The 13863-nt window shown below is 35.4% G+C and overlaps 1 protein-coding gene across 7 annotated transcripts in view; it reads left to right on the forward strand.

Annotated features, from left to right (window-relative positions):
• STXBP3 (syntaxin binding protein 3) overlaps window positions 1-13863 on the forward strand; it is a 28136-nt gene that overhangs the window by 11624 nt on the left and 2649 nt on the right. For 3 of the 7 annotated variants that reach the window (XM_082312295.1, XM_082312297.1, XM_082312299.1), the window contains 13 exons: window positions 465-619; window positions 1503-1593; window positions 2566-2690; window positions 4181-4285; window positions 4811-4868; window positions 5090-5155; window positions 5591-5671; window positions 6319-6457; window positions 7098-7204; window positions 7671-7769; window positions 8655-8740; window positions 10370-10518; window positions 12734-13854. In XM_082312295.1, the coding sequence (XP_082168421.1) occupies window positions 465-619; window positions 1503-1593; window positions 2566-2690; window positions 4181-4285; window positions 4811-4868; window positions 5090-5155; window positions 5591-5671; window positions 6319-6457; window positions 7098-7204; window positions 7671-7769; window positions 8655-8740; window positions 10370-10518; window positions 12734-12825 (1353 nt within the window). In that variant the 3' untranslated portion in view covers window positions 12826-13854. Of the gene's footprint in view, window positions 1-464; window positions 620-1502; window positions 1594-2565; window positions 2691-4180; window positions 4286-4810; window positions 4869-5089; window positions 5156-5590; window positions 5672-6318; window positions 6458-7097; window positions 7205-7670; window positions 7770-8654; window positions 8741-10369; window positions 10519-12733; window positions 13855-13863 lie in introns of those variants that run through there. The other 4 variants (XM_082312296.1, XM_082312298.1, XM_082312301.1 and 1 more) reach the window with 4 other exon arrangements.

Genomic DNA, 13863 nt, shown 5'->3' on the forward strand with positions numbered 1-13863 from the left:
GGTACTAAACATCTTTTATCGGGGTTTAATGCATTTAAAGAATTTCAATTCTCGGAGGTAAAGTCTTCATATAATAAACAGATACAATATGAAAAATTCTATTTTAAGCAAATCTAACTTGATAACTTCTATGATCATTCTGATATTGCATTGTATGGCTCTGTACGAGACATTGGATGGTATTTAGTTCTGCCTGTCTCAGGTCCCTTCATATGTACAGACAGTAAGTAATTTGAAAAAATATAGTAATTTCCATAGGGGAGGAGAGTAACAGAGGAAAAGAGTGTGAGAACAAGAAGCAGATGAGCTCAAGAGGACTGAAGTGTGGGTTTGGTTTTTTTAAAGTATATTATGTATGACTTTTTATTACAGAATGTGGTTTTAAAGTATTAGCAGTTCTTTTACCAGGTATTTTAGAAATATACAATTTAAGCCATTTATTTTCTTGCTTCTGCTTTACATAGGTATTTACTCTCAACGTCCCAGATGCCTTCTACCGCTGTTATAGTCCAACTCTGGAAAAGACAAAGGATAAAGATGCTGTAATGCAAGTAATGGCTGAACAAATAGTTACCTTATGTGCCACACTAGATGAGAATCCAGGAGTACGATATAAAAGGTGGGGCAAAAATAGTGTTTTATAGTGTCGTTGCTTTTACTTCTAGGACTTCCCACATTGTTTGGTAATAGCTTGAGGCTGCAGCGTAGTTTCTTTTATTGTGGATTAATTGGTTTTAATCCACACCTCTGAAATACGGAATGATAGGAATTTGAAGTGTAGGCAGAGCAGTGAATTGTTTCTCTGTGTGTATTCATATAACAGTACTTACTATACCCTGTTTTGTTATGAACTGCTTGTTTCATGTTTGGTCAGTAGGATGACACTCTAATATTCTGCGTTCTGATATACCACATGCATAAGCCTGTAACAGAACTGCTGCTGTTGGTAGTTTTGCAGCTCCCCTTGGCATCAAGGTGTTCATAAATTGCTGAGGCAGATGGGACCAGGATTTCTTTGTAGTAGAGATGTTGAGGAAAATGCTTCTTTTGAGCTTTGATAGAGAGTACACAGTAGTATCTTTTAAGTCAAAGTAGGCATCTGAAATTATGGTCAAGAGTTGCATTCTGTGGTGTAATGTGAAGTGGTGCCTTATTCGCTGCAAAGGTAACAAAGAATTGCTTGACTGTTTTTTCTTTTCTCTTTCTCTTCTTCTTTTTTCTTGTTTCCTGCCTCTGAGTGAGACTTTTAGGTGCTGGGCCATATGCCAGCTAATGTCAGTCTTTTGGCTGAAGCTGTTTCTACTGTGTGAAATACCTGAAGCATTCAAAGAGTGGAATCATAATGTAAGAGTGCAAATATATTGGAAATACTTAGAATGGAGTTCAGAAACTGCTTGTGAAACCAGAGGATAATCTAGGGAGTTCTTTCTGTTTTAAAGGTAGCGTTTTAGTGTTTTGATGAAGGAATTTAAGTTATTTTTGCATGTTTCCTTTTTTCCCAGTGGACCATCTGATAAAGCCAGCAAACTTGCACAGCTTGTTGAAAAAAATCTTGAAAACTACTACAAAACTGATGAGAAAAGCCAAATAAAGGTAGAAAGTGAACTAAAATGTTTGGGTGTGGGGTTTTTTTGTGAGTCTGGGGGGGGGAAATAATCTTTGGAATATGTTTTGACAATAGGTTCTACAAACCCAGATTTTATTTATTAATAAAGGCGACTATTTGCCATTTAGTTGTTTTTGTCTATGAAAGCAACTTAGCAGTAGTAACTGATACAGTAAATCTGTATGTAAGCAAATATAACTTGTGTGATCAAACTAATTGTACTTGAAATATTGGCCCTATGATAATGTGAAAGAAAAGTGGATAACTTCTGTTTTAACATCACCTTCCATAGGGCTATTTGTAGGAGGGACTTCACTGCAGAATTGAAATATCTCCCATTAAGGGATTTATTGTCCACAAAGATACAGCTTTTAACATAAATAATGTTATTGATCTGTCACTACAGATCAGGGTAGATTAGGACAGCTGCCTAAATGCACAAGTATGGGGTAAACCATTCTGACTTGGTGACGTTCCATTCTGCTACAGAAATAAATGTACCTGATGCTACTGCTGCTCTGCTAAACCCCAAAGTGAAACTTTCAGTTGAATGTTTGGAGATGATTTTTTTCGGTATTGCAGCACAGTATGGATAATCTACTCTGAAATACAAACAATACCTGTATTTGTGAGAAGTCAGTGGGAGGCCTTTTTTTGTGATATTTTCTTTTTTTTTTTTTTTTCTTTACCCTTCTTGCTCATTAGGTGAGGTTACTGAATACATTGCAATGGGCTAAGAGCATTGCCTTAAAATTAGTGTTTAAAACCACTGTGTTCTGGTTATCATTTAAACGTTTGTTTCTATTTATGTTGATAAACACTTGGACCATACTTTTTAGGCTTTTTCAGTTATTTTTCCAAAAATGTCTGCAGTGCTGTAACTTACTGTAAATAAATTTAACATGCATTAACTTTGTACTGTATGTCTTAACTTTAAATTTTTTTGGATGGCTTTCTAGGCTAAAACCCACTCCCAACTAATAATAATTGATCGTGGCTTTGACCCAGTATCAACTGTACTTCATGAACTCACCTTCCAGGCAATGGCATATGATCTGCTACCAATTGAAAATGATACTTACAAGCAAGTACTTTTTTAAAAAAAATCTAAACACTTCATTCTTGATTACGAAATCTATGGAATTGTTTAGCTGAATTGCACCACAGCAATATTAGCTGCTTATATTACATAAGCGTTGCTTCACTTATTATTAGTCTTTCCTCTTAGTTTTGTAACTTCCATTTTGTTAACTTCCTTATTTAATTGAGATTAGGTAGGATCTAATTAGCATTTTTGCTAAGTTTTGAGTCTAACAAACTGTATTTTTTTAAAAACAAAAACTTTGTACTAGACTTGAAGCAAAATCTTGGTAGTGCGCGTTCAGGTCTTCTACCTTTTCTTTCATATTCTCAACCTTCTTGGCCTAGCAAGGCAAACAAGACTAGTAATAGAATACTGAGAAAAAGCTTAGTTATTTCTCAGGAATGCTCACTTTTATAGCTCCAGTCATTTAATTTGTGTAGTTGTTAAAATTTACATGTTTCTATCCTATGTGCGCACTTGGGTACGTCATGTTCAGTTTATAAGCATTATTTTATCACTATTTGGAATAGTGTGACGTTGTTTTGCATAAGGTACATACTTTGCTGTTGGACTGTTCTGACACCAAAGATGTTGGTAAGACTTTGCTTTCTGATGAGCCACTACAGCAAATGAGGCCTAATTACCTCATTGTTTAGTTACGCAAAGAGGAATATGTATCTTCTCTGTCAGAAAAACTGAGTGAATGTTTTCATAGAAAATGTAGAATTCTATGAATCTGAGATTTGCTGGGTATGAAAATGTAGCAGAGTATGTTTTCTAGGTAGTCATGATCTGACTTTCACAATTAATCTTGTAATTTTTTTTAATATGTTTCTGCTTTCTGGCTGTGGTGGTGCATTTCCCCCCTCTTGGCCATATACACTGTGTGAGTTTCTGTAAATGTGAAAATGTTACATAGTATGATTGCAGTCTTGCTTTATATGTTTATTTCTGTTTGTAGAAAAGTAATAGCTGGTCTGTAATGCTGTGAAGTATGTTTCTTGTATATGTGAAGTAATTTGTCCTACTTAATCTATTTTGGGGATGAATGGGACTTCATTTGCCTTCCGAGTTAGAAAATGTCTTACAGAAAGCTGCACTTTGCAGTCTTGGTGTGTATTACTTTGCACACAGTTTGTGTTTGAAGCCAAAGGGCAGTTGAATTGGAAGCTGAAGAGAAATTGAGGTGCATGTAAATGTATGATTCAAACTCTAGTTACTGTTGGTTTAAAAGAATGTCCAGAAGCTATTGCCCCAAAGAATCATTCTAAAATTCATCTGCTTCTTCTGTGTTCAAAAATGCGATCTGTAAAATCCTTATGTAAATTATATTGTGTCGGGCAATAGCTTGGCTTATAAGTGAAAACCTGTGCACGTTAATGCTGTTACCATGTATGTTGATTAAACCATAACAATTAATACTCTAACGAGTTATTAGAATGAGGGTGGAAGGGGAAAACAAACCAAACTGTCTGAATTTCTCTTGGAAGATACAAAACAGAAGGACCTGCTGGGAAGGAACGGGAGGCTATTCTGGAGGAAGATGATGAGCTCTGGGTGAAGATTCGGCACAAGCATATTGCAGATGTGATAGAGTATGTGAATAAATAATAAAAACTAGTTAAAAATGCAAGTTATAAAGGTTTCTTTGAGAGGGAATGTATTTGAGCTGTTAAGAAAGTAGGAATACAGGCAGTAGTAGAGATGGCTTGCATTCTGTTAAATAATCAATGCCAGGAAGAAAACATACTTTCAAAAATACAGTATATACAGAGGTATGCAATTTTACTAATATTAATTACAGTTCTTGAGGAAAATGGAAATAAAATTATTTCCTGGGAAGTATCTTCAAATCTTAAATCGGAAAGATTATTTTGCATAAAGTACTAGCAAGTTATTGCATCAAATGACATTATGTAGGTATCGTAAACAGAATGTTTAACTTGAGTGTCCTTTGTCAAAAAACACTCTCTTCTCTGAAGGAGACCTATATTTGAAGCTTTTGCTTTTATTCAGAAGTTCTTGTTGTACAGTTCTTTTAAGATTTTAAGTAAAGATCTTAAGTGCTGTGGCACTGTTGCATTTGATTATTTTCCTTTGTTTTTTTTTTTTTTTTCCAGGGAAATACCAAAGCTTTTGAAAGAAGTTTCATCAAAAAGAAAAGCAACAGAAGGAAAAGTAAGTTGTTTAAACTAACCTGTTGTTACTTCTCATGATAATTTAATTATTTTCAGCTGATCAGATCTGTGTAATTCATGGGCCTATTACAGAAATTGAGCCTTATCTCAATAGCAGTTTTCGGGGGAAAGAAAACAAAAAGCAAGGCTGCAACAGGAAGGGAAATAAGGATGTCAAGTACTGGGGGGGAAAAATTTTCATCTTGTATCGTTTCTTCACAGTTATCAATATCTGCTCTGGCCCAGCTAATGAAAAAGATGCCGCACTATCGTAAAGAGATTAGTAGGGTAAGGGGTCTTTTGTAACTACAGCTTCACAATGAATCATTTTGTACACTGTATTTTTCTGTGTTGTTTTATTCTGTCATTTTCCTGTTAAGTGTGCTATATAACTTTTTTCTCCAAATTAATATGTTCACCTACTGTAAAATTTTGAGAAGAAAAGTGTTTTTTATATACTAAAATGAAACACCTGGAAACAAGTTAAGATTTGTGTCCTTTGAGGACTGAAGAGAGCATAGCAGTTTAATGTTTTAGAAGGTATTATGGGGGTCAATCTCTAAGTGAAGGGTAAAATACAGAAAATGTATGATGGTACTGAAGGGTAGTTGAAGAATTTACTCTTGTAACCAGTAAAAATGATTGCTTGATGTGTTTTTTAAAAAAAAAAGTAGTAAGCTATGGCAGCTTGTGATTTTTTTTTTTTTTTAATTCCCTCCCTAGCAAGTTGTCCATCTTAACTTAGCAGAAGATTGCATGAACAAGTTCAAATCTAACATAGAAAGGCTCTGCAAAATTGAACAGGTATGTTTAAAAAACAAAACAAAACAACCCCACAAACCAAACAACAGCTTACTGCAAATGTGACTTGTTTGTTTGCTGGCATAGATGCTTGTTTTTAACTGAGAAAAGTGTTGTGTCCCTTTTTTTTTTTTTTGTGATCCCTTTTTGAAGGTAGTAGTATTCAAGCTAAGCGAGATATACAAGGCTCTTACTTTGCCAGTAAAGGAGTTGCTTTTAGAGTTTTGATTTTTTTGTTGTTGAATCTGGCTGATTTGTATAAGGATTGTCTTTGTTTTCTTTGTTCAAAACTCCTATGAGAAGTGACCTTGCCATGTTCTGCAGAAGGGAGCCCTTTTTAAATGTCTGGGAATAGCACCTGTTAGAGTGAGGCATTACATTGTACTACTAATCTTAAGTTAAAATCTATGCATTTATATGAATTCCAGATATCAAACAGTTTTAAATGTTTCAGAGTGTTATGTAGTGTTACTATAAAGCTGTAACTATTGAAATAATTATGTCAAAGACTTTTCATACTGAGTTTCAATTGATGCAGCTTGATTGTTTCTTGAAACCTACCGTTTCATAAAAGCGCATTTCAGAACACACAAAACAATGCCTTTTTTAATGACTACTCACTAAAACCACTTTTTTTTTTTTAAATTTAGGACTTGGCTCTTGGAACTGATGCAGAAGGTCAAAAAGTGAAAGACTCGATGAGAGTCCTCCTTCCAGTTCTGCTCAACAAGAGTCATGAGAGCTATGACAAAATTAGAGCTATTCTCCTGTATATCTTTAGCACAAATGGTATGATAAGCTGCCCTGGGTTTTTGTGTTTTGTTTTTTGTTTGTTTGGTTGGTTTTCTTTTCCTCAGTGGTATGGACTTCAACTCATGTTTTGGGATAGTCTAGTATTTTTAGTTAACTTAAGCATCTGTATTGGAGTGGATGGCAAAGTTTGAAAGAAATACTATCCATCCTCTGTAGTATTTCTTCTCTCAAATTAGTAGCAAAGACATATTGATGAGTTAAGAGATCCAATAGAAGTGCAGATCCATACAGTGTTTTAGCATCATTCCTGTGCTTGGATGTGTGCAGCAGTTTAAATTTTCTCTTTTTCACATAGTATTGAAGCTGTTAAAGGGGGAGTTCCATGTCCATTGCAACCTGACAATGAAGTTAATGGGGAAGAATTTGTAGTAGAGGAGGAGGAATTTGACAGAATGTGGGTCTGAGGAATCTATAACAATAATGAGTTGTGGTCTCAAAAATGGACCATTAAACAAAATTTCATCTAAAATACAGTATTATGTTAAACTTAGAGTAGACTTGCCAAACAAACGAAAAAAAAATCCTGGACTAAATAACAGCCCAGAATGTGTGAGACAAAATTGGTCTTGCTCACAGTCACATGGTAATTAAGTTGTATGTTTTCCTTGTATCGAAGGAACTACCCAGGAGAACTTGGACAAGCTGATCCAGAATGTACAAATAGAAAGTGATAGTGATATGATAAGAAATTGGAAATACCTTGATGTTCCCGTTATCTCTTCAGTAAGAATGTGTTTATTTATTTTGTAATTTCCTACCACCCAAGCACTTGTCTACAGCTCTTTCAGCAACTCTTAGCAGTATTATCCAGGTCTTTTTTGGAATCAGGCAATTACTAGGAATTCTTGGTTTTATGATGTGTCTAAGTGGTAAATCCTTTAAACAATTAACGTGAATAATTTTCAAAGTAAGATACCTATAATGTTCCCTCTAAAATCATTAGATGGTGACTTGAGTTAGTTGGTTTTGGGAAGTGCCAACTTAGTCAGTTCCTTGTCTCTGAAATTAGTATTTCTAGTGTATCCTGAATTCTACAGGTATTAATTGTTGTTCTTCGTTGTTATTATTTCTTTATTAATTATTTCTTTAAAATTTCTTACTGATCCCCCGCACCTGCTACTAACTGAGACTAAGTTTCAAAAAACCAAATGCACTATATAATACAACCATGTTTTGAAAATCTTTTCAGTCTGCTACTCCGCAGCATAAACACCCAAGAAGGGACCGTTCTTCAGAAGAAACTTTTCAACTTTCTAGGTGGACACCTGTTATCAAAGATGTTATGGAGGTAAATTTGACCAACTAGTTAATTCATGGGTGCGGTGCAGGAATTTACTGAAGTGAGCAGTTACAGCCGATCTTTTGAAATTCCGTAGTATCTTGAGTTACTTTTGTTAAATATGTCTGTTGAGTGTAATATAGAGTCTGTGTAATATAGAACATTGGACTCCTGTGTGTTAGCGATGCTCCTTATTGGAGGTCATTTTAAAGGTGAAGCAAATGAAAGTGAAAGCAAAAAGTATTTTTGAACAGCTTGTCCTGTGATTGGCAGTGTAACTTAAAGATCTGGATTTTTTTTTCTTTTTTTTCCTCCAGTGGGTCTTTAAACTGTAATTCAAATCTAAACTGTAGATCGGTAGAGGCTGGAAAAGGTTACTTGCCAGAAGTGTGGTTGCTTTGTTCTTAAAGGTCTTCCTTAGCATCAGTTAGTGACTGATGTCAGAGAGAATAGTGAGTTCACTGGCCCTTTAGTCTGACCCAGTGCTGTTATTCATAGATTCTTGGTGACTTTCACATGTTGGTTTGTGTCTTCAGGGGACCCTAACTTCTCTCGCATACTGCTATAGAGAAATTAAATATGTTAGGGTTGTTACAGGTGAAAAGCTGCTAGTGAAATCTGAACAGTTAAATCAATATTACGTGTATAAAGAAAGTGTAGGTACTCCCAATTCCTTGTGATATACAAAAGCCTTATAGTAATTTTTAGCATTATGTGGTGTAGGATTTTGTTACACGGGAGTGTTGTTCATGAGATGTTGCTTGCGATAGGTTGTTCTAAGAAATTGCATGTGCTGGCATTCAATTCCAGTTAGACATCCGTACTGGAAGTTGAAACTTGGTGGGGTTTAGGTCTATGTGGCTGTTTAAAGTGGGTCTTTGTTTTGCCCTTCAGGATGCTATAGAAAACAAACTAGATTCAAAAGACTGGCCTTATTGTTCCCAGTGTCCTCCTACCTGGAATGGTTCAGGAGCAGTAAGGTAAATTTTTTAATTTCCTGAAACATAGTTTACGCATTTCTCAGTATTTTTGTCATGTACATTCTAAGGCGTTATAAAACTGTGCTTACTAAGCAGTGAAATAATGTATATAAGGTAATCTTAATGTGTAAAACCTATATTTTTATTTCCTCTAGAACATACTGAATTTGGTTGTTAGTTTAATAACTCTTCTTAGCCATATATAGCTTTTTATTTGGAGTATCTCCCTTTTGCTTCCAAGTTAGAAATAACATTCCATATTCCCAGAATGAGAAGTTTAAACCACTGAGCTTTTTCGTGTGCAGTAGTTTCAGGAATGTGGATTATCAGTATACCGTGACTTAGGCAAAAAGAATGTTTTCATTTCTTCTGAAAGTTTATTTCTGCTGTGGTAGTGGTGGTGTCATTATTGAAAGTTAATCACTTCAGTAAATTAAATTCACCATCGGTAGGCTGTCTCATTAGGGAATATGGGCCTGTTAGACATTTGACCCCTGTTGTCAGGGGATGGTTTAGAGAAGTCCAGAAAAGTTGGAGGTCTTGAAATGCATTCTCTGCCAATGAATGTGAAATGGTTCGTTCTGTGTACTTGCATATATTTACTGAGTAGCACCGAGAGGTGATTTTGGAATTTTTTTTTTTAGCTCACTAACTTGTATTGTCCCTTCTTTCCCTTTTTAATTCCACTAGCTCTTGAACCTCATGACCAATACCTGCCAATTTGACACCTTTATCACTTTTGGTAGTGTTACGTAAATGGTGAGACAGCTGAACAGAGATGAGTGTTTCTATCTCAGGATTGCTCATTGCACTAATCAGATGCTGGAATTCATAGTGAAGGAAACATTACGCATATCCTAAATGTGGAGGACACACTTGAATTGGAATTCGTACCTTACTAAATAAAAGACAAAAGGTACAGATACACAGCCTTAGGAAAATAGTTTTGGTACTTCCACTGCTAACCAAACTGTTGGTGTGTCCTTATGTTCCTGGATATGCACTATGGTGATCAATGCAAGGAAACACTAGGGCAAGTCCCTGTACGTTGTAACTGGATCTCTGTCTTTATAGGCTGGTGAAACTTGGCAATCTTTTAGGCACCCTAGCAAGGAGATCAGGACTGCAGATGATGTAATCTGAATCTGCAATTACTCTATGTGTGTTAGAAAGTATATTTTAAGAGCTTTATTTTTTTGTTCCTAGTTATCTGAATCTTATTTAATAACAACCAAATATTTTTTTTAGAGATTCCATTCACATTTGGAGACTAAAAAACCTAAGACTCTAGCTTTTTCAAATGAACCTTTCATGAAAAATGCCACTGGAATTGCTAGCATGCAGAATTAAGCTGCTCAGTAGGAGTCCTTTGTGTGTGAGCTGTGTGTGCAAGAAGGTTTTTGCTTTATATTTATTTTGCCCCTTCTGATAACTGAATAGTTTGAGTAACGTGCTGACTTGTTTTTGTTAAAATTCTTCTAATTATCAATTTGTCTAAATTCTTTTGCTGAAATTACAATCAAACCATGAACTGCATGACAGAAATTGTTACTGCTTGTGAAGTGGATAATTTTTACGAAAATTAATCAGTAAAGCTATATAAATGTCACCTTATGAAATCTTTCACAGTGCGCGCCAGAAACCTAAAGCTAGTTACAAAGCTGAGCGAAAGAGTAGTGCAAGACTCATTATATTTGTGATTGGAGGAATTACATATTCTGAGATGCGCAGTGCTTATGAAGTTTCTCAAGCCTACAAGTCCTGTGAAGTTGTTATTGGTAAGCTTGTCTTGGGAAGAGGGCGGTATGTAGGAGTTTACTGCATGTGTTTCTGAAAAATGTAAGGACCTTTTTTCTTACATTCCCTAAGTTGGTTCAGTAAACTAATACTATAGTCGGTATATTTCTTAAAACTATGCACTTAGAAGTATCTTTTCAGTTTATCTAGATTACTTGATGTTTGGGGTTTTTTTGCAACAAGATACTAAGAACAATAAATACAGTTATGGTCTACAGAGGAATCTTAATTATGTCAGAGGAATATATTATTGAAATAGCCTGATGTATAGCAAAAAGGATTTAAACAGATCTATATTTCCTTCCATTACAGTTTCCTCACAAACTTTTGCATCTGCCTGTGCTTTGCCTTCAGCTACACTTATTACCCTCATGCTTTTGGAAGTAGTAGGAAAGCTGGCAGACTAGTGCAAAATTACTCACTGTAGGAGGAAGGGAAGATAAGTTGGGGTGGTTTGTGTGTTGGTTTTTTTTTTTTCTTTAAAAACAAAATACCACCCCCCAAAAAAACCCCCAAAACCCCAAACAAAACAAACCAACCCAAAAAACCTTTTTCAGTGTAGCTTAGTTGACTTTGCAACATCTTCTCGTTCCTGTCGTGATTTCTTCAGAGGCATTTCACAAACCACACCATGATTTATAGCTTTTGCCCTGAAAACTGAAGTAATCTGCCTAATCTTCTTAAGATTCAGCAGTAAATGCATGAATTACCAGCTCGGGTAGTAATCTCTCAGTTAATGCTTCAGAGGCAGCAGATGCTTGTTCCATCAGCTGCTGTGCTTCAAATAATCATTTCCTGTAATGCTATTTAAATTTAGGTGCTAAAACATTTGCATATATGATATATCAAAAGAGAGCTCCTAGATATAGAATGCCTAGATACAGAACCTTACCAGAGACCTGTATCCATCTGCAGTGGCAGCTGGTGTCTGGGTGCAGGGTCATCTAAAGCATTCTGAATTGCTTGAGATGCCTATGTCTGGCAATTAAATTTAGTCTTGAGTTTCAAAAAGGATTAAATCTATCTACCATAATTTTAAATAAATAAATACTCTTCCCTAAAGCAATGACAACATTGATTCTGAGATCTAGAGTCAGTTACCTCAGAATAGTGGGGGGTGTTGGAGGGGGGTGTGTGTGTGGTTGGTTTTTTTGGTTTATTGTTTGTTTGCTGGTTTCATTGGTGGGGGTTGAGGTAGGTTTAACACTGGTCCTAGTGTTGAGTTGCAATGGAAAGACCAGGACAACAGGAATGTAGTTTAACAAGACAGTTTCTTCATCTGAGACTTGTTTACAAAACTGTGTTTAGTGTAGGTCACTCTTTCACTGTAACAAGTGGCACTAACCACAGCACCATCTTCCCTTTTCTTTAGGGATGATTCCTGTAGTTTTGTTTGTAATCCTGATTTCTGAGGGAAGGTGATAACTGCCGAATTTCCACGAGGCTTACTATAAGATGAAAATCTTCCTGTGTTCCTGATTGAGAACTCGAGGAATATTAGCCCATTCAGATTGACACTACTAAAACTAAAGGTTCAAGACAGCCCTAATCTTAAACAGTTAAGAGTTCCCTTTATAACTGTAGGGTGACCCTTCACAGCCGAAGTTAAATCACTCTCTATGAGGAAAAAAAGGTAGTTGTGCACTCCTGAAGAATAGTAGGGAATTGCTTTGCTGCTCCAGACTTGGAGTTTCTTGCAAATTTTTCAAGGAAATGTTAGTCAGTGAAAGCCAATTTTCTGTAAATGATATTTCTGTGGAAGACTACTGTTTGTGATAATCTTTAATCCAGATGGTTTCTTGATTCTAGGATAAAGCCTGTCATTAACTCGCCCTTTTACAGAACGGGCAGATTTCTTGCAGGCTGGGACAATTGCATACAGAGCGAAAGTGGCCCAGGTTCAAGCCTGTGTTTCAAACTGCGCAGAGCAGGGACTTGAAACTTGTATCCAAAGAAAGAGTCCTAATCTGAATGTGTGGACGTCTTAGTGTGTGGAAGAGGGACACTGCTATTTATACGATGACACTTTATATGATAATACATGAAAACACTTTGAACTGTTGTACTTTTCAGTTTTCCAGGTACGGTAAAAAACACTGGCGTGTAACTGATTTTTTTTTTTTTTTTTTTTAAGAGGTAATGTCTGCAAGTCAGAACTTCAGACTGATACAGTTAATACTTATGTTCTTTTGTCAGGTTCTACTCATATTTTGACACCTAAAAGACTACTGGATGAAGTGAAGAGCCTTAATAAGCCGAAGGATATGGTCTGCATTAAGGATGAATAGAAATGGTGATGTTTATGATGAATTAGGAAAAGACAAATAGTATGTACATATTCTTATGGAATTGACTTTTCTAAATACTGTACCAGGGCACTACATGGTTCTGACTAATGGAATGTCATTTTATAATTTAAATTTGCTGCTTTTTTGGGGGAGTAGAAGGCAGAGAGAGGAAAAAAACAACACGTGTGTTTCTTAGGTTGTATTTAGCATAGGCAGTGCTACACTGCAAGTGCTTTTCCAAAAGTGCGTGTTTGTTCCTAAGAAATTATGCTAAAAGTTATCGTGATTATATATAAACTGGAATTGTCTTTGAGAACTGTGAAACCTTTCTATAATAGAGTTTATTTCTAAAAATGACTGAATTAAAAAGGGTCTAGGTTCTTAGGTAGAGGCTTCAGAATAAAATTTGTAAATATGAGTTTATGGTAATATTTCACACAAGTGCGGTGTCTTAAACTGTAATATTTTCTGTAAAATAACTCACTGAAAATTCTTTAAATATATGTAGTGAAGAATCAAAAGGCTTTTTTAGATGGTGGTGGGTAAGGTAGAAAGTTAATCACGGAAGTACTAAGCAGTTCTAATTTCAATAAATAACTTTGGAGAAATGCTGTCAACTGTGCACTGAAGTACACTTTATATTTAAGTATATACAGGGATTATTACTAAAGCTTTTCAAAAAATCTTGATTTCTTACAAACTTCCTTATGATTGTGTCTACATAGTCCATCTGTTTTAGATGTTGAATTGCCTGTGTGATATAGAAGTTCCAAAACTTTAAGCATAAATTCTCTCTCATAAAATTGAGGGAGTGGGGGCAGGGGAAGAGGAGACGAAAAGAAGGGAAGCAGTTGAATCTTTCAAATGGCTTGGTAACTTAAAGAAAAGCAAAAAGCAAACCAAACGCCAAAACACGATACATTCAAGAAAATTTACTGTTTTCTTCTATTTTGTTACATACTAAGAAAGAAATATATAAATTTGTGTTGAAGTGGATCAAATAAATTCTAAATTGTATTAATTCTGTAATACTGGTAA

The sequence above is a fragment of the Platalea leucorodia genome (assembly GCF_965183815.1).
Source record: "Platalea leucorodia genome assembly, chromosome: 5".
NCBI lineage: Eukaryota > Metazoa > Chordata > Aves > Pelecaniformes > Threskiornithidae > Platalea > Platalea leucorodia.